The 24601-nt window shown below is 37.9% G+C and overlaps 1 protein-coding gene across 1 annotated transcript in view; it reads right to left on the bottom strand.

The window, feature by feature from the left end:
* The window catches only part of MRC1 (mannose receptor C-type 1), a 120607-nt gene that overhangs the window by 20572 nt on the left and 75434 nt on the right, over window positions 1-24601 (bottom strand). The window contains 13 exon segments of the mRNA XM_043969197.1: window positions 2963-3065; window positions 3200-3366; window positions 8214-8328; window positions 9533-9559; window positions 9561-9676; window positions 10804-10904; window positions 14436-14503; window positions 15894-16057; window positions 16544-16585; window positions 17417-17561; window positions 19410-19497; window positions 20362-20486; window positions 22212-22411. Of these exon segments, the coding sequence (XP_043825132.1) occupies window positions 2963-3065; window positions 3200-3366; window positions 8214-8328; window positions 9533-9559; window positions 9561-9676; window positions 10804-10904; window positions 14436-14503; window positions 15894-16057; window positions 16544-16585; window positions 17417-17561; window positions 19410-19497; window positions 20362-20486; window positions 22212-22411 (1461 nt within the window).

The raw sequence follows: 24601 nt of genomic DNA, 5'->3' as shown, positions 1-24601 counted from the left end.
ATATGAGAATTTAGGCATTCTATTTTGCCCATTGAGAAGTCAGGCTTCCCCTAGAGCTGAACCCAGGCAAAACACAGTTGTTTGATAAAGACAAAGGAATGGTGTAGATCACCAGCATGAAGAGAACCGCATGGTTTTCCCTAGCCTCTAAGCTAAATAACATTTTTTGCTCTTCTGGTTTGTACTTCAGGAGATCTTTGCCTAATTTCCCTGAATTCCTAACCTCCCCACTTTCTAGATCAAAGACATCTGCTTACTTCTCCCTAGCTTTTAGGGCCTCTATCTGAGAAAGCCCCTGACCCACCAGATTATCAATATAGAACCATAGATTCTCATTCTCATTGAAAAGAACCTTAGAGATTAAGTTCTGCTCCTCTTTGAATAAGAATCCCTCCTGTAACATTCTTAGAAAGTAATTGCTCTGCTTTCATTTGAAGCCTTCCAATGAGAACAATCTCATTATATTCCAAGGCAACCTACGGTATTTATGGACCGCTCTGACTTTTGGAAGTTTTCCCTTTAATCTGCTGAAATGTGCTTCTCTACAGCTACCAGCTGCTTTTTCCTCCTCTGCCTAGTTGAAACATACTTCCTTGTCTTCCTCTGGCCCACTCTGAACTATAACCAACTGAGGCCGGTTTTGTCGACCCAAGTTACAAAACAGGAATGTGAAAGATACAAGGATAGCAATTCAGGGTTAAATGATACAGAATAAAATCGTTGAGTGAATTAAAATCCATTCTTCCTTTTTTGCAGATGTTGCTGCCACCTTGTGTTGATAGAATATTATGGAGACAAGTAACCTGGGCTATCTATCTCCTTTTCATTTGTTTCTTTCTTTCTTTTTGCTGTTGTTTATAAATGCTAAGACTGCAGCCAACATGGCACAGGGCTGTCCAAAAATTCCTTATTCTGGGGAGCTCTATGGTTATCTTTGGAGAAGGAAAGAGCAAACTCTTTTGCCAAGAAAACACAATAATGGGGTCACGAAGAGTCAGACATGACTGAATGACTGAACAACAAATGATTATCTTCATATAGTTAGGAAATTGTCAGACCACCCCAAAAAATGAGGATAGACAAAGATTACCAGTGCTAATAACTGGAGAAACAGCCAGAGGAAAATTCCCATGGATGGCTATTATTATGAAAGGAAACAGCTAGTCAGCTCCATTTTGAATTTTGCAATTAGATATAAAAACTGAAGAGACATTGGAGGTTACTAAGAGAGGTCCACCTCAGGGCAAACAACAGAGGCATATGTGGTACCTTTTTGTGCTTTCAAGAATCTTGGACCAAATGCTGAGATAGCTACAGAATTTTCTCTAGTCTGAACTCTCTCAAAGTAGAACAAATAAGAAACACTAACATATTTAGGAGATCATGTGGCAAAATTTTTCATATCTGTGGGCAACTAGGTGATACAGTGGATAAAGCACCAGCCCTGGATTCAGGAGGACCTGAGTTCAAATCCAGCCTCAGACACTTGAAACTTACTAACTGCGTGACCCTGGGAAAGTCCCTCATTGCCCCACATCTAAAAGATCCTTTATGTCCTTGATGCTAATCCTTGATGTCGATTTCATCATTTTCTAGTTTCCCAGAAAGTGTTCTGGAGGCATGTTTTTCAGTCATTCAGTCATGTGAGAGATGGAAGAGCTTCTTCCATGAACCTCCCATCCTGAAGGATGCTCCAAGGTGATAGTCAATCTTTTAGTTATACCCTCTAGTAATATTCTTGTAAAGACCTTTATTATGAAGGAATTCTCTCTAGATGGGGTAAATAGATACTACAGTATTATGAATTTAAATGGCAGTGAACTAAGTATTGCCAACATAGACATGCCTAGAGTGTGGATCTGGTATGCCAGAACAACCCAGGCACACTTGACCCATACTGAGGCACGTCTATGATTGCCAAGCACTTGAACCATTATGATAGCAATGGATCAAGTTCCTATTATGTCAGGCATGGGAGCACTGATGTAAAGAGTGTCACGTCCATTATGTCAAAATGCCACTGGGAGCCAAAAATATTAATAGAATTATGTTTTGCTTTTTTATCAGACCTCTGATTTCATTACAAGTGGAAAGGGATTATGGCACTCTTTATTGTTCTACAACTCCTAGTCTCAGAGAGAGGTACCTAGGGCACTGAGGGGTTAAGCAAATTGCCCAAGGTGACAGAGTATGTGTCAGCTGTGGGACTTGAACTCAGATCTTCCTGATTCCAAGACCAGTACTTTATTGACTATGCTACTCTGATTCTGCAACTTAAGAAAAATTTGTAAAGTGAGCTAGCCCACCCCCTCTGTACTTCAAGAGGGCACCTAGGTGACACCATAATGCACAGAGCACTGGGCTTGGAATCAGGAAGCCTCATCTTCCTGAGTTCAAATCTTGCCTCAGAAACTTACTAGGTGTGTGGCCCTAGGCAAGTCTCTTATGCCTGTTTGCCTCAGTTTCCTTATCTGTAAGATGAGCTGGAGAAGGTAGTGGCAAACCACTCCAGTATCTTTAGCAAGAAAACCCCAAATAGGGTCATGAAGAGTCAGACACAACTGAAAATGACTCAACAACAACAACAAAAGGTAATAGAAATAGGGAAACTGACAAACCAATCCCTTAACGTTATAAAAATCATCTGAAAAGAAAGCATCAAATAGAAGCAATTAAAAATGGAAAAGTCACTAAATTCAAGTTGAATCAGAATAAAGTTTCTTGTAAACAAAGACTTGGAAACATCATTCAATTGTCTCCATAAGGAGTTATAACCCATTGCTAATTTCTGTTTATAGAAAACAAATTCTGCTAATGAAGCCTTTATTGTTTATTTGTTTGGTTAAATGTTTATCATGGGTATACATTTCCTTCTGGGTCGGAGATGATGAGCTACTCAGAGAAAAATATATGGAGTCAACAGAAAAATCAGAAATACAAAGGAAGTTATGGTTTAACTCACCAGAATCAGACTGGCATATATAACCTTTTTCATTTTCACAGATTTCGTCAATCCATTTTCCTGCCTCCAATGAGGTACCTCCAACAGTAACTACACAATCAACCTAAATGTGGACAAGTGGGAGATGGAGGAAAAAGGAGATCAAGACCCATCACAAACGATGCAAGGGAAGGGGAGTGGAAGGATAGGGGAGAGAGGATGCAAGGCAAGGCATGAGAACCTGCAATGAAGACTTACATCTTCATAGGAAAGGAGACTTCTTCGTCCAGCAGGAAAACCTTTTGCCCAATTTGTATACTGGACTCCTCGGCCATTTGTCCAAAGGAACTTGTTCTCTGAATTGATGTCATTCATTCCAATCCAGCTGTCATGAGTAGACTCTCTCAGCAGAGTGGTGAGGAACGCTAGAAGGAAGTTTTGTGTGATGATTTTAATCATGGGGAACAGGAGGGGTGGGAGATTATCACATTATTAAAAATAATTCTAATTAACATCAAAACGTTTAGCTTATATTGTTATCTACAAGGATCATTTGAAGAGAATCATGTATCAAAAAAATAATAAACTCCTAGAGTATGCCTACTAGGCAGGCAATATAAACCTATTCAAGCCTTTTAAGGGAATTTTCTCAAAATGTAATTTGTGGATAGTGTTAGTAAGATCCTCAGAGTGGCTACAACAGACAAGGAAATGGATAACAGGAGGATATGGCAATGGTACAGTTCCAAGAGGAGTCTCTGAAACCCAGAGTTGCTATACAGTGAAGAAACCACTGAAATCAGACACTGGAAACTATTGGAATCTGATGACCGAAGTGGGGCAACACCAGAAAGACACCGCAAGGGGATTCAAGGAGTTAGGGTTAAAAGGAACTCAGAGAGGGACAGCTAGGTGGCACAGTGGATAAAGCACCAGCCCTGGATTCAGGAGTACCTGAGTTCAAATCCGGTCTGAGACACTTGACACTTACTAGCTGTGTGACCCTAGGCAAGTCATTTGACCCCCATTGCCCCGCAAAAAAAAAACAAAAAAAAAAAAACAAAGCAAAAACAACAACAAAAAGGAACTCAGAGAGAACAAATCCTTGAATTCAATACACAAACACTGATTAAGTGTCTACTATCTGCTGGGCACTGAGGATTACCATAATAAAAATAAAACAAACCCAATACATAAGAAGTTTAGGGGCAGCTAGATGGTGCAGTGGATGGAACACTGGCCCTGGAGTCAGGAGTACCTGAGTTCAAATCCGGCCTCAGACACTTAACACTTACTAGTTGTGTGACCCTGGGCAAGTCACTTAACCCCTATTGCCTCACTAAAAAAAAAAAAAAAAAAAAGAAGAAGTTTACATTCCACTGAGGGGATATGAGCATGTACACAATTAAATAAACACTCAGGAACTCAAAGTAATTTCAAGAGGAAAAGTCTGCTAGTAATTGGGGGGATTGGGTCAAGGGGAAAATTTTAGAGTCAAGCATCTATGTGTTCTGCTGATTCAAGCACAAGCAATGAAATGCTCTATGAAAATAGAGGGGCAATTATGGAAGGAGACTTGGACCCCGTGATACATGTCCTGGCTCTGGCTGATAGTGGGTAAGTCATTTAAGCTCAGTTTCTTCATCTGTAAAATGAGGGTAACAATATTTTTACTAACTACCTTAGAGATGTTGTGGAGAAATTTCCCCTGTAAACCTTAAAGAAGTTGTAAAGATGAGTCATGATTATTATTATTATATCTGTGTTTCATAGGATGTTCTGCTGTGGTCAACTTGTGGGAGAATAAGAGCAGCATGTGATTGGCAGGCATGGTTGGATCACTAGAGGGAATCACAGATTTTCATGGACAGTGATTATTCCCACATCTTAGAGTTGCTTTTGACTCCTCTTTCCAGTGAAAGAGGGGAATTTATGTTTGAGTCATAGGCAGAAATAGCTACTCATGGAGGAAGATGCTGATTTATTTTTAATTAACTTGTTCAGTCAACAAAAATCCATCTTCTCTTCTCCCACCTCCCCTTCTTCCCATTGAGAAATTCACAAAGAATAAGGTAATCTTTACATTATTCCCCACCCCTGCCCCAGGAAAAAAAAATATTTACATTGCTCATGAGTTGAGTTTATCAGTGTATGTGTGTGTGTGCTTTTAAATTGTTGGTATTGGATTTATTCCTTAGATAAGAACATAATTTAAGGGGGCAGCTAGGTGGTGCAGTGGATAAAGCACCAGCCCTGGATTCAGGAGTTCCTGAGTTCAAATCCGACCTCAGTCACTTAACCCCCATTGCCCCGCAAAAAAAAATAAAAAATTTTAAAATTTTAAAAATTAGAACATAATTTGTACCTTCAATAGGAATGAAACCTGAAATTATCTGCTAACAATGCCCAAAACAAGTATTTAAAAACCTTCTGCCTGCCTAGCTAGTAAATATTATTTAATCTTGAAAGGGCTTCTTTGTGAAAATCTCTATTACCTTGATTCAAATTTTGTTCTGCCCAGAAACAGCAATTTCTACATAAGATAAGAAATTGTTTACTCTACTTATCAATTGGGCTGTTGTGGAAGCCAATAGTAGAACTACTGGACCACGAATGTGTTGGAGCAGCCTAACTACACAAACTGTCATCCCTGTGGCACACTCATTCATCCTAGGCTCTTATTTCCTCCGCTTCTTTCCCCTCTACTTCCTCTGTTTCTGTTTCTGTTTCCTAAAAATCAATTTCCTAGAGCTCTCTCTTCCTCCCGACCTTGTTTAGATTCCCTAGTGCAAGACTGACCTGGAAAGAATTTCATTTTGGTATATTCCTTCATCCTATGGGAACTAACCTCAGTGGACAAACTCAGCTGTGTCCTTACTTTTCTAGTCCCTGAGAGATTTTTTTTTTTAATTCTGTGTTAATTGTATGAATAAAAAGGGTTGTCTTTAAGTTCATGGTACAGTTGTCCTGACCACCCCTTCTCATTTCCAATTATTATTGATGAGGCCTGCCATGCTCCCAGGAACCAGGAATCTTGGGTCTTGGGCAATGCATGGGTATTTATTTGGACTATTGGTTCAAGGTCTACAAGGAACTACACTCACTATGGAAAGGGCTGCTGGGTGACATCTATGTATCCCAGAAATTAACCCCATAGAATCAAAGATTTGAAGCGGGCCATATTCCCAAATGCATTGGGGTTACCTTCTAGACTTTCTGAGGGATGCCCTTCTCAACCCAGGTCAACCGCACTGGTAATTGGACTGTCCTCTATGCCATTTCCCACTCTAAATCAATTTGCTCCAGGTTTTAAAAAATTCCATGCGCCATTTTTTTTTTTTTTGCTTTTCCCATACTAGCAAACTCAACCATATTACTTACAACAAAACATACAAAAAAGCAAAAATCTTTAAAACATTGTAGGTTTTACAAAAAGAGATGTGCTGTCATAGTTAAAACTGAGTCTATCATGATCGGTAAACACACATTGGATATCACAAAGTAAATGTTTCAAAGGCATCTCAAATTCAGCATCTTCAAAATAGAACTCATTATCTCTCTCCCCAACCCACTCCTGAATTTCCTTATTTTTCACATCCAGGGATATGGTGGTAAATATTTAACAATGGTCTTGGGGGGAAATGTACATCCTGCATACTTTTGGGGGGAGGGGCAGGGCAATGAGGGTTAAGTGACTTGCCCAGGGTCACACAGCTAGTAAGTATCAAGTGTCTGAAGCCAGATTTGAACTCAGGTCCTCCTGAATCCAGGGCCAGTGCCTTATCTACTGCTCCACCTAGCTGCCCTGTGAATTTCCTTATTTTTACTCTGGGCCTCATCATCCTCCAGTCTCTTAGGTTCATAACCCCAATGTTATCTTTGACTCCTCATTCCCGCTCACTCCATATAGTCATTCAGTTATTAAATGTTTTCATTTCTGTCTGTACGTCTCTCAACTCACATGATCACCACTCCACTTCTGGCCCTTATCATCTATCACCTGAACTGCTACAGTAGCCTCCTATTTCTTCTCCTCATCTTGAGTCTCTTCTTTTTCCAATATATCCCCCACATACTAGCCAAATGGATCTAATTTACCTGCCCAATAAACTCTACTAGTTCCCTATTTTCACTAAAATCAAATAGAAATTGCTCTATTTGGCCTTTAAAGTCCTTCAGTCTTTGTTCATCTGCTTTTATATTACTTTCTTATATATCAATTCCCTTCCCAAATTGAATTTTTTGCTGTTCTTCACACATAAGATCCCATATCCCTTCTCCATACCTTTGGACTGACTATCCCCCATGCCTGAAATGCACTCTTGCTTCTTATAATCCCTCACGTATTCCCTTCCAGAGTTGGCTTATATATCGCCTTCTACATGAAGACTTTTGTGATTCCTTCACTTCTTAGAGACTCACTCCCAAAACCTCCTTTGATTTATTATATATAATTATCATATATTATGTTTATAATATATGATATAATGTATTATAAATATATTTATTATATTATACATGCATATATGTGTGTGCTTACACACATATATACATATCTTTGTGTGTGTGTATATACACATATTTCTATATATGTTGCCTCTCCAGATAAAACATAGGCTCCTTGAATGAAGAAATTGTTTGGTTTTGCCTTTGTTCTGCCAGCGCCTAATACAACGTATGGCATGTCGTGTTGCTTAATAAAGGTTTGCTAATTAACTGGTTGATTAATAGAAGCTGAACATTTCCAAAATACCTACAAATATGCTTTAGGTGGAGCATCTATAAATAAACAAGGTCATTTTGACTAGTTTATTTACTATTTCTAGTCTTCAATATTTGTAGCTCGAAAGTGGGAACCCTGTGACCTGTGATTCATGACAGGATAGATGTCATTTATCATGGAATCTTAGATAATCTCCAATACCTAGATATGATCAATAAGTATCAATTTATGATGATACTGATGCTTCTATGAACTGTATGCTGGCAAAGTACTCTGACATGTTAGGAGCAAGATTTTGTAAATGTTAGACTAGGTCCTGTCAGATAAGCTCATTACATCATAAATTATTACTTTATTTGAGACCTTAGTGACCTTGAAAAAATTAATTTCCTTACACTCAAGATGGAACTCATTAATCATTAGGAACTGGATTATTATTATTATTATTATATATTATTTATCACTTGAAATGTGTTAGACAAGGACCACAATTGTTTGGAAATAATTATTATCATTAATTATCAAGTGTCATCAGCCCTTGTATCGTACCTTGTTCTTTTCCACTGTGTATAGAAACCAGATTCCCTCCAAAACTCTGGCAATCTTTACGTGCATTTTGCCAACTTTTTCTCTCTTCTCCTTTAAATCCAAAGGCCTTATAGCACTGGAAATGGGAGGGGAAAACAGTATTTATTCAGGTTAGATAATGGTAAAGTATACATATACTTATAGGACTGGCATGAAACATGAGTTTTCTTATAACTGAATTGAATTATAAAAATTAGATTTAGCTCTATTCCAGAGGCAGTAGTACTCTTGTAACTATCCTGGTTTGGGAATAATGAGACCTTCATTTGAATCCTACCACTGTTATTTACTACATGTGTAACTTATGATGGGTCATTTAACTTCACTGGGCCTTAGTTTCCACATTTATAAATTAGGAGGGCTGAATAAGATGGCCCCGGAGGTCCTTTCTACCCCTAAAGCTAAAGCTATAAACTTCTTGGATGTATTCTTTCTTAGGACAAATAATATGGTCTTTAAATATTTTCTTCCTTCCTTTCCTCCTTCCCTCCTTCTTTTTTCCTTCCTTTCATCCTTCCCTCCTTCCTTCCTTCCCTCCTTTCCTTCCCTTTTTTCCTTCCTTTCATCCTTCCCTCCCTTCCTCCTCCATTCCTTCCTTCCTTCTTTCTTCCTTCCTTCCCTCCTTCCTTCCTTCCCTCCTCTTCCTTCCTTCCCTTCTTCCTTCCTTCTTTCTTTCCTTCCTTCTTCTTTCCTTCCCCTTCCTTCCTTCCCTCCCTCCTTCCTTCCTTGCTTCCTTCCTTAATTCCTTTCTTCTTTCCTTCTTTCCTTCCTTTCTTATCCCTCTGCTCTCTTCTCCTCTATTCTTCTCTCCTCTCCTTTTCTTAAGACCAAGTCTTCTCAATACCACCAAACTAGAAAAGCAAAGCCTACTCACAGTCCCATTTCCACTGCTAATCACCCCAAGAGCTTCGACCTTCTCCATTTTTGACCTGGGCTGATTTCTTCTCCTTAGGCACCCTTCAGCACCAGCTGGTCCAGCATATTATCATCAAGCCTTACTGCAGCATACCCAAGCTATGTAACCCATCGTACTTCAGAGCTCCTGAGCCCAAGAGATCCACTGGCTTCAGACTCCATGGTACATGGAATCAGAGGCCTGTCCACCATACCTGGTGATGTCTCCCTTTCCACTGAGAATCTTTCATAAGCAGTTCCACTCAAACCACACATCAAGTTTTCCATATTCATTAGTTCTGCAAACATTCTCATTGTTCTACAAAATGTTCATCAAGCCCGTCCACACTCACTGATACAAAGACTGCTGATAATGGTGAGAATACCTTGTTTTGGAAAAATGTCCAACCCCCCCCGACATCCTCCTGGGAGTGGAGCTGGTGTGGGAGAAGCAGTGGTATTGATACTACTGTTATGTCGCTGGCAGATAAAGGCATTCGGAAAACCACAGTTAATGTCATTCCAAAGCCCTGTCAAGAAAAAAATGCAGAAGGTGAAGTTGCTGTATTCATCAGACACTTATAATGAAGAAAACACACTATTTTATGCTTTTAAGTGCTTTTTGGGGGCTCTCATAAGGATAGTTAAAAGTAGAAGACTACTAATAAAGTTCAATTTTACATAACTTCCCAGGAAAATGTATTTAAGGTACTTCTCCTTCCCTTCTTTGAAATACTTGTAGTATTAATTTAATAAACATTTTTAGCTTCTAGGTGCCCCGCATTATGTTAGGTGCTGGAGACACAAAGACAAAAACAAAGCAGTACTGGTCCTCAGGGGACGTATAGTCTACTGGGGATAGGGATGAGGTAAGAGACAACTTGCAAAAAGATAAGTCAACAGAAAATATGTCTTAAGAAATCAAAGTATATAGGGGGGGGCGGGGGGGGAAACCTATGACTGGAATGATCAGGAATGACCTAATTGTTCTAGCTGGTGGCACTGAAGCTGATCCTTGAGAGTCACTAGGGATTCAAAGAGTCAGAGGTGAAGAGAGAGTAGATGGCAAATATGGCAGGCAGCCTGCTTGAAGGAGACAAGAGCTTAATATCAAGGATAAGGAAGGCATTTAGGCCAATTTTAACTGGGATGTAGGTTGCATAATGAGGAGTAATGTGAAATCCACATAGATGGGGCAGCTAGGTGGTGCAGTGGATAGAGCACCAGCCCTGGATTCGGGAGGACCTGAGTTCAAATCCAGCCTCAGACACTTGACACTTACTAGCTGTGTGACCCTGGGCAAGTCACTTAACCCTCATTGCCCTGAAAAAAAAAATCCACCTAGAAAGACAGGTTGGAGCCAAGTAGTGAAGGATTTTAAATCTCAAAAGGGGAGCTTGTATTTTATTTTAGAGGCTCTGAAGTTTCTTGAGCACAGGAAGGACACAATCAGATCTTTCTTTAGAAATATCAGTTTGGCAGTTGTGAGGAGGAATATTTTGCTTCTTATTGTATAGGACTTGAAGTTGGTCACACTTAAGGGGTGATAGCAAATTAAGAAAAAAGGAAAAGAGCAGAGGAAGTTATGGAAGTTAACGGCAATTCTAGACCCCATTATAGTAGCATATAAGTTTCATATAGTTCTAATTTAGCTCACCAGAAGAGGAATATAAGACTACACAGTTTTCATCATCATTGGCAAAATTGGGTTCACCTGGAGCCCAAGACACATAGTTCACTTTACTACCATCCATCCATCTGCAAAAGTAAACACACAAGAAGATAGTTAGAAATCTGTTTCTATCGCAAATATAGATACAAGGGACCAGTTTATTATTATAAAAACTTGATAGTAGAAAGATTGAAAGATGATTTTTAAAACCCTGTGATATGGGCAGCTGGGTGGTACAGTGGATAAAGCACTGGCCCTAGATTCAGGAGGACCTATGTTCAAATTCAGCCTCAGACACTTGACACTAGCTATGTGACCCTGGGCAAGTCACTTAACCCTCATTGCCCCACAAAAAAAGGGGAAAAAAAAGAAAAAAACCTGTGATACCTATGAAAACTTGTCAAAAATCATAAACTTGGCATAAATTCATTATTCTATAAATAAGCATCTTCTGCCTTATCCAACCATGTTGTCTTACTAATAGGTGTGGGAATTTTGGCATTTTTTGAGGAACAATGTCATCCAGTAAAGTGCCATTCAATGCCATTCAATTAATTTCAATTCAATTTCATAAATTTTTATAAAATAACTATTAAGTATAAGGTTAGGCACTGGGGATCCAAAAGTGAAAAGCTGTGTGACCCTGGACAAGTCACTTAACCCCCACTGCCCTACCAAAAAAAAACCCAAAAGAACAAAAAAAGACAACAAAAAATATATTTTTTATTTTCCCCCAATTATATGTTAAAACAAGTGAACAATCAAATATAGGTGTATATTTATTTGTGTATATATATATATATATATACACAAATATATATATATATATATATATATATGTGTGTGTGTGTGTGTGTGTGTGTGCATACACACATATGTGTGTATGTTATATATATATGAAAAAGAAAAATAATAAGCATCAGAGAAAATTAACTCTTCCCATTAGTGGTAAAAAATCACTATATTGAATCTATCTATATGCAGTAATTGTAATGATTGGAATGATGCCACCTGCTGGAGAGTTACTATAGGAAAGCTCCACCATGAGGAGAAGGCATCTGAGGGCAAGTCATGCAGCTTTCCTTGGCGCCAAGAAGTGATGTTTGCTCGTGGGTACTGTCAATCAAGTCTACCAGCCAATTAGCTTGGAGATGTGTGTGCAAGTGGATGGGATGTTCCCAGTTTCACAGGAGTCTTGAGGGATGAAGGAGGTGTGGCTCACTCTCTTTTCTGAGGACTCTCATGGAGAGTGGAGCTAAAATGCTCATTCCCTGAGATAGATAGATGTAGGAATCTAGGCCTTTTTCCCTCTCTTCACCAAATTCTTATTCTCCTTAATAAATCCTTAAAAGTCTAAACTCTTGCTAAAGCTTATAATTTATTGGTGACCACTCATTTTAGACATTTTAGACAGCATAGCTAGACTTTTAGCCCCTTACATAATTCAACAAACATTTGTTAAGTGTAGTTTTTTTGCAAGTTAATTGGTCAATAAACATTTATTAAGTGCTTACTATGTGCCAGACATTGTACTAAGTCACTGTGCTAGGTGTTTTAGATACAAATCTAAAAACGCAATAATTTCTCCTGCTGAAAGTTTACATTCTACTAGGGGTAATAAGACATAGACACACATAGGACTAGCGGAAGGTAATTTTAGGAAGGAGAAAGCAATGGTGAGCAAGGGGATCAGAAAAGGCTTTGTGTAGGAGTTGGTATTTGCTCTGACCCTTGAAAGATAATAAGGATTTTGAGAGGCAAGGAGGAGGAATTCCTCCAAGGCATGCATGGAGACCAGACATAGAGTGTTGAGCAGGAAGGGGAGGGACATGGTCCCTAGCTTTGCCTTAGGGAGGTTATCTTGACATTTAAGTGAAGGATGGATTGGAGAAGGAAGAGATTGGAAGCAGGGAGATCACTTTGAAGGTTCCTGGGGAGAATCGATGGGGGCTTGGCCTGGAGGGGTAGCAGTATGAGTGAAAAGGAAAGGTATTCAAGAGGAGTTGTGAAGATTGAATCAGTAGGGCTTGGCAACTAGCAAGATTTGGGAGGTAAGGGGGAAGAAGAACACAAAATTACTCCAGTGTTTCAGAGCTTTGTGACTAGGATGGATGGTGTTGATGTTGATAAGAATAGAGAAGTGTGGAGGAAGGACAGGTTTGAGAGAAAGGATGATGAGTAAAATTCCATTACATATAAAATGATGACTCGATCTTTAGGTGAAGCTATCTGGCAAGCAACTATTGATTCAGGAAAAGAATGAGTGAAAAGATTAAGGTTGGAAAAATAGATGTGTGATCATCTGTCTAGAGATAATAATTGGACTCATGAGAGCAAACTAAATCACCAAGGAAGATAGTATAGAGAAAGAAGGGCCCAGGACACAGCATTGAAAGATAGTCACGCTTGAAGATATAAGAGATATATGACAGATTATCAAAGAAGATATAAAAACACAAATTAACAAAGAAGAAGAGGTAGCTCATTCTGATTTCAAACCCAGTCTCGGACAATTATTGTGTGATGCTGGACAATTCATTTCTCCCATTTGCCTCATTTTCCTCAACTATAAAATGAGGATAATAATAGCACCTACCTCTCAGAGTTGTTGTCAGGATCAAATGAGAAAATATTTGTAAAGTGCTTAGCACAGTGCCTGGCATATAAAAAGCACATAACAAACACTTATTTGCTTTCTTCCTTCTATGATACCTAATGGAAAACAGTTCAGATAAGCCTCTTAAAGATGGGAATTCCATTTGAGGAGATTTAACTTCAAAATTATGTGGCTCCAGGAGCTAATAGGAAAACATGAAAAAAAAAAAAAGCAAAAGGGGCAGCTAGGTGACACAGTGGATAAAGCACTGGCCCTGGATTCAGGAGGACCTCAGTTCAAATCCAGCCTCAGACACTTGACACTTACTAGCTGTGTGACCCTGGGCAAGTCATTTAACCCCAATTGCCTCACCAAAAAAAAAAAAAAAAAAAAAAAGGAAAACATGAGACATGTTTTGTTTCACTTGTCCAGGACAATACGAATAAAAATGATACAAGATTTCCAATAAATTCACAACTGCCCACTCTATCTGCTATAGTGTATCCTTCAGAGTTAGGGACTACTATCAGAACAGAAAAAGAAGCATACTACTACAGAAACAGTATTCTTCCCTACATATGAAAGATTCATCAAGCTGGAGGAGGAAAAAGAAAATGACTGAAAAATGGAAAGAAACAACATGAAACAACGTTCTTCCCTACTTATGGAAGATTTCTCAAAAAAGAGGTAAATTTTTTAAAATTCTCATTTCATTGATCTGTTCTTTGGATCTAATCAAAGGAACCACTATGCTAGAAGAGAGAGAACATTGAATTCACAATTAGAAAGATCTGCATTTGAATCCTGACTCTGTCACTGACTAGTTGTCTGCTGTGGGCAAGTCACTTAACCATTCTAAGCCTTATGTTCCTCATCTAGGAAAAGTGATTAAAAAAAAATACTTTCCTTGCTTGCTTCATAGGGTTACTGCAAACACTGAGCAAGAGAACATATACAAAAGTGTTTTGTGACCATAAGTCACCATATAACTTCAATCATCATTAATATTATTTTCACTTACATAAACTTCTTATCCAGACTGAGGAGTAAGCCAATGAAATATGTGGTTTCCACATCAAGTTTGGAAACCTAAAATGGAGAAATGAGTTTTTAGTTTAATTCAATTACATAAGAATCAAGTGAATTCAACCAACATTTCTATTCGCTTTGATTAATCAGACATCACATTTAACCACTACAAGGTAGTTTTCTGCCCATTTTGAGATCTCATCAGAAACAAGGTTAAATAATCTTAGTGCTTTCTTTATAAGAAAGAAAAAGAAACACTAAACATTTCTAATGCATTTTCAATCAAAGCAAATACGCTCGTTCTAAATGTCTTCTGTGACCTATTTCCCGTCGTGTCTAATGCCCATATCAACAAAACACTTTTGCTACCATTTTAATGAAGACATCCCCCCCCAAATAAAGCAGCCATCATTAAACTTCAGGACCCAAATTTTCCTTCCATCATCTTGTACCAGATTGCTCTTGATTTCTGGTGACCATAGAAATGGAGGAAGTTCAAAAGTCAAATTAGTCGCATCAAAACCTAAGCTGTTTGACTTCCCTACTTGGTCTTTTTCTTGGAGAGGAAGTAATTTTGCTCCATTAGTTCTCACTTAACTTTTACAGAATCATCAATGTTTAATGTTACACTTTTGGAGGCTCTTTGCAAAGAAGCTGCATAAATATGAAGTATTCCTTGATGATGTTTGGAGAGGAAAGGAAATGACCAAGTGTTTTTAGTGAGGACCTCTACTAGCACCTAGAGTCATAACTAGAAACTCTTACCCTGGGAGGGAGAGGGGCAGGGAAGATAGTGTGTATATAGCCAATAAAGCAAGGGATTAGAGTCCCTATGCAGAGAACACAGCATGAAGAAGGGCACCATAGGATCAAGAACCTCGGAGTGGGGCCATGTAAGGAACCAGGACTATGCTATATGACAAAGTTCTACAGAGACCAGCGAGGACGTGGAATAAGCAGTCAATGAGGAGAAAGAGTGTTCCCTCTGGGCCCCCAGAGCCCCATTGGCTCGGTCCCAGTTGTGGCTCTGAACTTAGACATTGTTAACTATCATCCTACAACCTTCAAGTAGACAGGGAGATGGAATGGCAGTGAAGCCTTGTGTAAGTAATAGCAATCTACCACCACATAAGGTTCTGAAGGATGAGTACAGAGCTGTTGCAGAACACATGAATGGGTTCTGAGTGGGCATACATTTAGATAGTCAGATATGGAACCTGCTTCTGTGTAGTTATCCCCATGCCAACACTACCCAGTAGGTCCCTTTCAGCACCATCAATGTTGCCCCACCTAACTTCCTTCTCTTATTATCTTGGGAGATGGCAGATGTAGATCCACACTTAGAGGTTGGCATATTACTGGTTGCTACACATGCTGGGTGAAATTTAAACCATATCTTTGCTTAGCCCACTATTTCCCTCATTCTGGAATTGAGAAATGTCTTCCTTACATATCTCCACAGAAACTTTTTTTCACTTTCACCCGTTATGGTAACTATGTCTCCAAAATTCTTCTTGCAGAATGCCCGTGCATCTTCCATTGTGCTTTTCTCTTTGCTGAAATAGTACTGGTAATCTTTGTAGATCACCCATCCATCTTCAGTGACTGAGGGGTCTAAAAGGTAAGGAAGCAAATGTCAGGGGTGTGATCCAGAGGACATCAGGGAGCAGCCCCTGGGATCAAAAGTTGCAAAGAGAGAGCAGCAACATAACTCAACCAGAAATAACTATATTTCTACACTGAGACCCTAAAGCAAGAATGTGGACATGTAGGGGAGGATCAGGCAGGGGTTTGGTTACATGGACAGGATCATTCAGCACCAGGAATCCACTTTTTCCAAGCCTCCAAAAACTTTGCAGCCTCCCTACTCTCTACAATACCAAGAACCTAATGCTGCTGTATCAGGGCCCTATTGGTTTGGGTCCTATTTAGATGAACCTGGGTAAGCATGGTCAGTGGTTACACATGTTGAGTCAAGGAAAAAGGAAGATGGGACTGGGAACTCATCTGTACCTCTGTGTTTCTTTATAAATTGAAGAACAAACAGAAGGGGGGAAAGCATAACTGTTCTGACTATTAGAACAATAAGTAAAGACATACTGCTTTCAGGGGAAGGTGTTGGCTCCGGTTTCAGCTCATCTCCTGTAAGACAAAGAAAAGTAAAGTAGAAGATCAACTTCAGCTTCATGGGCTAGTGCAATATTGATGAATAATTAAATGTTTTTTTTCTTTTTCTCTCTCTTCTTTTTGTACACCTTATATTTTTATGAGTTGTAGTACCCAGCAATCCACAAAGAGGTGAAGACAAAATTTGCAATAAATAAACTGAGCTCTGGGGACGGGCTAGGTGGCACAGTGGATAAAGCACCAGCCCTGGATTCAGGAGGACCTGAGATCAAATCTGGCCTCAGACACTTTACACTTACTAGCTGCGTAACCCTGGGCAAATCACTTAACCCTCATTGCCCCACAAAAATAAATAAATGGATGGATGGAAGGAATAATAAAATAAATGATCATTGAGAATTGCTTATGAAATTAAGTATTTGCCCACTGATATGAAAAGTAGGGATCGTTCTATTATTATGAAACATCAGATACAATTCCTTGCAGGATGTTTCTTTTTTCCTCAACCATTCGTAATAAACTAAAATTTTAAAAAATTGACAAACTCTAGGCTTGTCCTTCCTCAAATATTCCTCAATAGCCATATTAGCCTGGACAAGTCACTTAACCTGATGAGCTCAATTTCCTCATGTTCAAATAAGGATAATAATAGTACCTTCCTCATCTTATCTTCATTCAGCCACTTCATTCTTTTCTAATGAAAGAATGATTTTTTCCCCTTCTATACTGGCATTCTTCTTGTTATTTCAACTTAAAATTTTTAAAAAGAGAATTTTGTTTGTTCAGTCCTCCAAACTATGGAGGGAAATAAAGCATCCCTCCCATATGGAGGGAGTATAATCCTACCTTTTCTGATATGGCAAATCCAGTTGCGAAGAAGTTCACAGTTAATATCATTCCAGCGCATGCTAGGATCAGCTTTCAACTCGCCACAAAATTCAATGTTGTCATAATTATTCGGTTCTCCATAGGACCAGTTTTCATATGTCACCTATATTGAATGCACCACATTCTAGTTAGTCAGAGTTTGCATCTGATACAAATTCTTTGAAGGCAGGATGTCATAATCTATAGAAAGCTGGCCTCAGAACCTGAAAGACTCAAGTACAAATCCTGTCTCTGACAAATATGGAACAGAAGTCAACAATTTCTCAGGGCTCTAAGCAACTTTTCAAGACTATGAGTTTCAGAGAAGGGGATGATCTGCTTTGGTAGAGGGAGCTTCCTCCGCCAGGAATTTTCCATATCAACAAAATCCTAGCTCCAGTTCTTATGTACTTTGTTCAATTAGGAAAGGGAAGCTGCAAGTTTCAGTTATTTTCTTATCTATTCTTTCTCAGAATGGCCTTGGTTCACGGGAGAACGTTGTACACAGTAACAGCACTATTATATGATAATCAACTGTGAATGACTTAGCTATTCTCCAGCATACAAACGTTCCAAGACAATCCCAAAGGACTCCTGATGAAAAATGCTATCCACCTCCGAAAAGAGAACTGATGGAGAATGAATGCAGATCAAAGATGCTATTTTCACTTTCTTTTTTTCAGTTTTTTTATTCTTTTGGTGTGTTGGTTCTTCATAATGTGACTAATATGGAAATGTGTTTTCTATGATTGCACATGTATAACCAATTTCAAATTGCTTACCATGCAAGAGAGAGGGGGACAGAAAGGAAGGGAGATAATTTGGAACTCAAATTTTAAAAATTGAATGTTAATAATTGTCATTACATGCAACTGGGGAAAAATTAAATATTATTTACAAATAAAAAGAATGGCCTTGGTTCAGAAGCAAGTCTCAAATTAGTAGGAATGAAAGGATTTCTGGGTGCTTTGCCCTGTCCCAAAACTTTTCAGTTTAATCAAGTATGCAGATATTGATTTGAGGATTTGCCCTACCTCCTTTCAGTAAAATCAGCTGAATTTTAATCCTATATAAGAGGATTAAAAAAGCAAATAGCCAGACTTGCAGTACCAAAATACTCCCTATTTTCATGACCTTGAGTTCTAAGAAAACTATTCTCGAAGTCTCTTAAAGACATCTATATGGAATAGTGGGTGGAATTCGGATCTGGAGTCAGGAAGATTTGCTTTTGAATTCTGCCTCAGACACTCAGTAGCTGTGTGACCTTGGGCCACACACTTAACCTCGAAGCTTCAGTCTCCTTACCAGTAAAATGAGAATAGTAATAGTACCTACCTCACAGGATTATTGTGAGGATCAACAGAAGCCTTATGGAACTATATAAATATTAGGTATTACTATTAATTACTGATAATAAAAAGCCATAGATGGTCTCCTCAGAAAGATTAGAAATTATGTATTTGCCAATATATTTGATATATTTGTCAGTTTCCTGAATTATTTTTCCATCTTTCTTATGATTTTTGTTACAAGTGATAGCTTGCTGGGAAAAAGAAAGTGGAGAGATATATTTGTAAATAAATGTGTTGCAAAAACAAGATGTACTCAGGAAAATTAATAAAATCAATGCAAAAGAAAAAAGTCATAGGAAGGATGAGTCAAAGAACAAACAAAATTACATAAAAACCATCCCACCTCACAATCATCAGTTTCTTGACAGTGCTAAAGCTCCCACTCCTTTTTTTCCCCCACACCCAAACATACTCAGACAACTTGCTACAGCCCTCTGAGAAGAGAGAACTAAATGGGGATCCAAGGACTTATATCCCTGAGTAGCAGAGAAAACTGGTTCAAGCAGTCATGAAAACCATGCATACCCAAGCTGGAACAAACCAAATTATTAGCATCACAAATTAAATAATTAGATAAGAGAAGCTCCTCATGCTTCAGAATGACTAAGGTGATTACTCACTAAGGAACCATCAGACCAGGTAAATCCTTCATCAGTATTTGCGATCGTCAACCCCAGCCAAAAGACATCATGGTAATTTGAAGTACCTCTAAAAAAAAGACATTAAAGACAAAAAGAACACATGATGTTATATGAAATAAGTCGGGGGGGAGCTAGTTGGCTCAGTGGATAGAACACCGGCCCTGGAGTCAGGAGGACCTGAATTCAAATCCGGCCTCAGACACTTAACACTTACTAGCTGTGTGACCCTGGGCAAGTCACTTAACCCCAATTGCCCCACAAAAACAAAAACAAAAAACTGAAATAAGTCTGACCATCTATAAGAAGTGAAAGTTAAAAGTTGTGTATAAAAAATAAATTGGTGAGCATTCAAATAAACCAACTTAACAAGGCCTGTGCATAGGCCTTCATACATTATTACAGTTTTGTTAGTCTAGAAACATAGTCAAAAAAGCAGAGAATTTCTAAGAAATGATTCTAAAGAACCTAAAGATACTCAGAGTTTATAGTTTGTAATACTATTCAATGGTTTATTAAGTACTTATCTGAAAAGATCCTATCACTTAAATCTGTACTTGAGTGTGTGTATAGGAGGGAGGAGGTATAACTGTGGAACATCATTTAGGGACTATTTTAGAGAATTGTAACATATACGTGTTTCTTCATCATCAGCATGATCTGATAACTTCAGAAATAATTCAAGGTGCAGCTAGGTGGCACAGTGGATAGAGCACCGGCCCTGGAGTCAGGAGTACCTGAGTTCAAATCCGACCTCAGAAACATTGACACTTACTAGCTGTGTGACCCTGGGCAAGTCACTTAACCCCAATTGCCTCACCAAAAAAAAAAAAAGAGAGAGAGAGAGAAAGAGAGAAATAATTCAAGAGTATTAGTGATGCAATTATCAATAACAAATTAAAAGAAAAAGGGTTGTGTGGGAAAATGACACCACATGTTCTGCCATATTGTAACTTGGTCTTCTTTACTGGTGATACTGGCAAGATCCCCGCCTATTGCTCTACAAAAGTCACGAGCATCAAACCATGTTTTCTTATGGTATTTGCTTTTGTCGAAAACCTAGAAGTAAAATGTTTCAAAAACTTATTTTTATGATACGCCTCACTGAATTGAGAAAACATTTCTTTCAGTTGACAAGATTTCATTTGATGTAGGATAGCAAGGAAGTAAAACTAAATAAACCAATGCCATGCTGTGGTTTTTTAGCTTGACTCCCCACAACTATTCATGCTTCAAACAGGTCCCCAAAAGATACCCGTCACAAACCTGAAAACACTTCCCAATGTGTATGGTAGGAGAAGTTGTTTCGGGTTTCTACCATCTGCATGTGTGTAGATTTTCCACAGTCTCTATGTGGGTGGATGTAACATATGTGTGTGTGTACATATGTGTGTTTGTGTGTCTAGACATATATGTGTGTATCTAGACATATGTATATGCATATACATATATTCACATATACAGGTACATGTGTGTATATAATGTGTGAGTGAGATTTTCCCCAACCCTTAAAAATAAGTCATTTAAGTACGGTAATAATCAGTATTTACACTACAAATTATGATTCAACATGTTTAAGTATTCTTTAATAGCTTAAGCAAATTATAATAGAATAAGTAAGCCAGATATTAGTGGAGTTTATATGCATGCTATATGATAGACTGATGTAGAAACCACATAATTGAAACCATTAGCTGAATCCATTGTGGTTAGATATTCACCAATCAGCTTAAAGGTCAAATACTAAAAATAGTTACTCTGGACCAATCAGAAGTTAAGGAAAGCCATCATCAAATGGAAGTTGGTAGCTTCCAGCGGCTACAATCAACAGAAATCATAGTGGATTTAAGCAGTTAATACTTTTGCACTATAGTGGATCCACTAGTTAGATTACATAATTTTGCATAAGACTGAGGTTTCCAATATCCAATGAGGATGTGTTGTACATACATCACTTGAATTGTGTAGTGTAAATGGTGTTTCTGGGAGGGGTCTGTCTAAAAATAGTATGTATAAATACTTTTGAGCCCTGATTTGAGTATAAATACCATATCCTGGTACAGTTCGGGGTCCCTGGGTCCCAGACCTGAGACTGGCTTTATCATGAGACAGGTACCTTCTCTCAATAAACCCATTTCCTCATGGTTTAGAGACTTCGCTGTTTCTTGTTCATCATAGGACTTAGAAATTTTTGCAACAAGCGTGAATATATGGGTGCCCACCAACATGTTTCATCAGAAAGTATAATTTGCCTTGTGCAAAGAATACTTAAATTCCAACCATAAAATCTATTTAATACAATCTGATGCTTTAAGATGAAAATTCAAAGCCATCCCTCTGTATATAGAGAATAATTAGTTATTGGTGGCTTGTGAGCTGAAGGAAATTAATGGGCCATTTCCAAGAATATCTCCCTTACTAACATCATTATTAACATAGTTACCAATGAGTTAGACAACAAAAATTGGGAAGTTGTCTTCAGAGACCTTACCTAAAATTCCATTAGTATGGATTTAAGTTAATGATTTAAGTTGGTTGACATGTTGGACTTTTAGAGCAGGGCAGATAGGTAAGAGAAAATACATTAGCTCAACAAGGAATGAGAAATGCTCATATAGGAAAATGAGGGACAAGTTAAGAGGTATGGCAAGAAGATCTCAAGAAAAGAGAAAGGGGGAGAAGAGAAAGAAATAATGAAGCACAGTACTATGAAAGGAATTCCAAAGACACTTTTCATTTCTTCAGTATTCCAAATTCTTTTTCAGCTTAATGATTAGTATTTACCTTGAAACACATGTTTATTTTATTACTGGAAATCCATCCATCTGGACATTTGGAGGCAGGAGTGGTTGTGGGTACTGGTGGAGGTGTTACTCCTCTGCCCCAGTGTTTGCAGACAAATTTTGCTTTCTCTTCACATTTCAGAACATCCCATAATCCACCTGCAATCCCAGTTTTCATGGCAACACAACCTGTCTTTCGTCCTAGACGTAAAGTAGAGTGAGGTGATCACAACTCTTCTATGAGTTCTATCGTGATGGAAATTATTTTTATATACATTGGGTTAAAAGTATACAACTGATCATATTTTCTTAGCATTTCTAAAGATACACATTATTTGGTCATAAAATTCCACTGAATGTGCATAAACGATAAGTCAAGGTACAAGGACTTGTGAACTTCCTATTATATGCTCAGCTCTATGTACCAAGAATTGTTCAAATATTTGTACTTTGGTTGATTGATGATACATAATTCTTGAAGAGGAATAGAGAAGTATAAATTATGACCTCTGCCCTGGCAGAATTTATTATTTAGTTGAAGAAACAAAACAAATGAACATTAAATAATATACACCATGAAAAAGGACATAATTGAGTGCTAAACCATGAAGTATAAATTCTAAGTGCTACAGTGATTCAAAGGATATTCTGTGGGCTGAAGTATCCAGGCAAGGAATCATGGGGTGGGGGCTAGGGATAGGGTTGGTCCTTGAGGAAGGTATAGGATTTAGAAACCAAAGGAAACTTACTCCAAGCAAAGGAAACAACATGAAGGAGGCACAAAAGACAAAACAATCACAGCAAACTGGATGTTTGGGGAAATGTGAAAATATTAAACAAAGATATATGTTGAAGAATGATGGGGAAAAAATACTTAGACCCCATATTAATATATCCACTTAAGCAATAACAATCAATACCCACCAAGAGTCTTTATATAACTAGAAAAAAATATAATTAAACTTATATGAAAAGGCAAGAGGGCCAAAATATTAAAATATATTTCAAAGTTCATCTTAGAGTCCCAAATAATACACACAGTATAAAACACCAGTTTTCTAATGTAATGGAGGCTAGTAAATATTTCAGTTTAGTACATTAATAATCAGTTATGTCTCTGTACCTATATTTTATGCCAGGCTCCAAGGACATTACTTTGTCTCAGCTTTAAAAATTTTACATTCTTTTTTCTCATTAAAAAATTATTCTAATCAAAACCTTTGATCCAGTAAATTGGAGAGAGCTATTTTAAGGTAAAAAAATGGATACATGATTTACACGCAAAGGGTGTACCATAAGCAAATTAAGAGAGCATAGAATAGTTTATCTGTCAGATTTATGGACAGAGGAAGATTTAGGATCAAAGATGATATAGAGAGCATTACAAAATATAAAATAGATAATTTTGATTATATAAAATTTTAAATCTTTTGCAAGAACAAAACCAACACAACCAAAATTATAAGGAAAGCAGAAAGCTGGGAAAGAATTTTGCAACATATATCATTGATAAAGGACTTATTTCTCAATATATAGAGAACTGAGTCAAATTTATAAAACTACAAGTCATTCCCCAATTGATATATGGTCAAAGGATATGAACAGGCAAAGAAATCAGAACTATCTACACTCCTATGAAAAAATGCTCTAAATCACTACTGATCAGAGAAATGAAAATTAAAACAACTCTTAGGTACCACATCAATCCTATCAGAGCAGCTAATATAACAAAAAAAGGGAAATGTTGGATGTTGGAGGGGATGTGGGAAAACTGGGACACTAATCCACTATTGATGGAGTTGTGAAAAGATCCAACCATTCTGGAGAGCAATTTGGAACTATGACCAGAGGGCCATAAAACTGTGCATGACCTTTAATACAGCAATATCACTGCTAGGTTTATATCCCAAAGATATCCCAAAAAAGAGAAAAATACCCATTTGCATGACAAAAAATATTGATAGAAGCTCTTTTTGTGGTGGCTAAGAATTGGAAATCAAAGGGATGCAATTGGGGAATGGGTAAACAAGCTGTGTATATGATTGTAATGGAATATTAGGGTGCTATAAGAAATGACAAGCAGGATGATTTGAGAAAGGCCTGAAAAGACTAATATGAACTGATGTATAGTGGAGTGAGCAGAACCAGGAGAATGCTATGCACACTGATAACAATATTGTTTGATGAAGAACTTAACTATTCTCAGCAATGCAATGCCCACAGGACTAATGATGAATCACATTATCCACCTCCAAAGAAAGAACTGATATTGATTGAACACATACTGAAGCATTCTATTTTTCACTTTATTTTTCATTTTTTCTTTTATTCTAGTTTTCTTATACAAAATGATTAATATGATAATGTTTTACATAATCGTACTTGTATAAC

The sequence above is a fragment of the Dromiciops gliroides genome, chromosome 5 (genome assembly GCF_019393635.1).
Source record: "Dromiciops gliroides isolate mDroGli1 chromosome 5, mDroGli1.pri, whole genome shotgun sequence".
Classification (NCBI taxonomy): domain Eukaryota; kingdom Metazoa; phylum Chordata; class Mammalia; order Microbiotheria; family Microbiotheriidae; genus Dromiciops; species Dromiciops gliroides.
The sequence above is the reverse complement of the archived record's forward strand: the minus strand, read 5'-3'. Positions and strand labels throughout refer to the sequence as shown.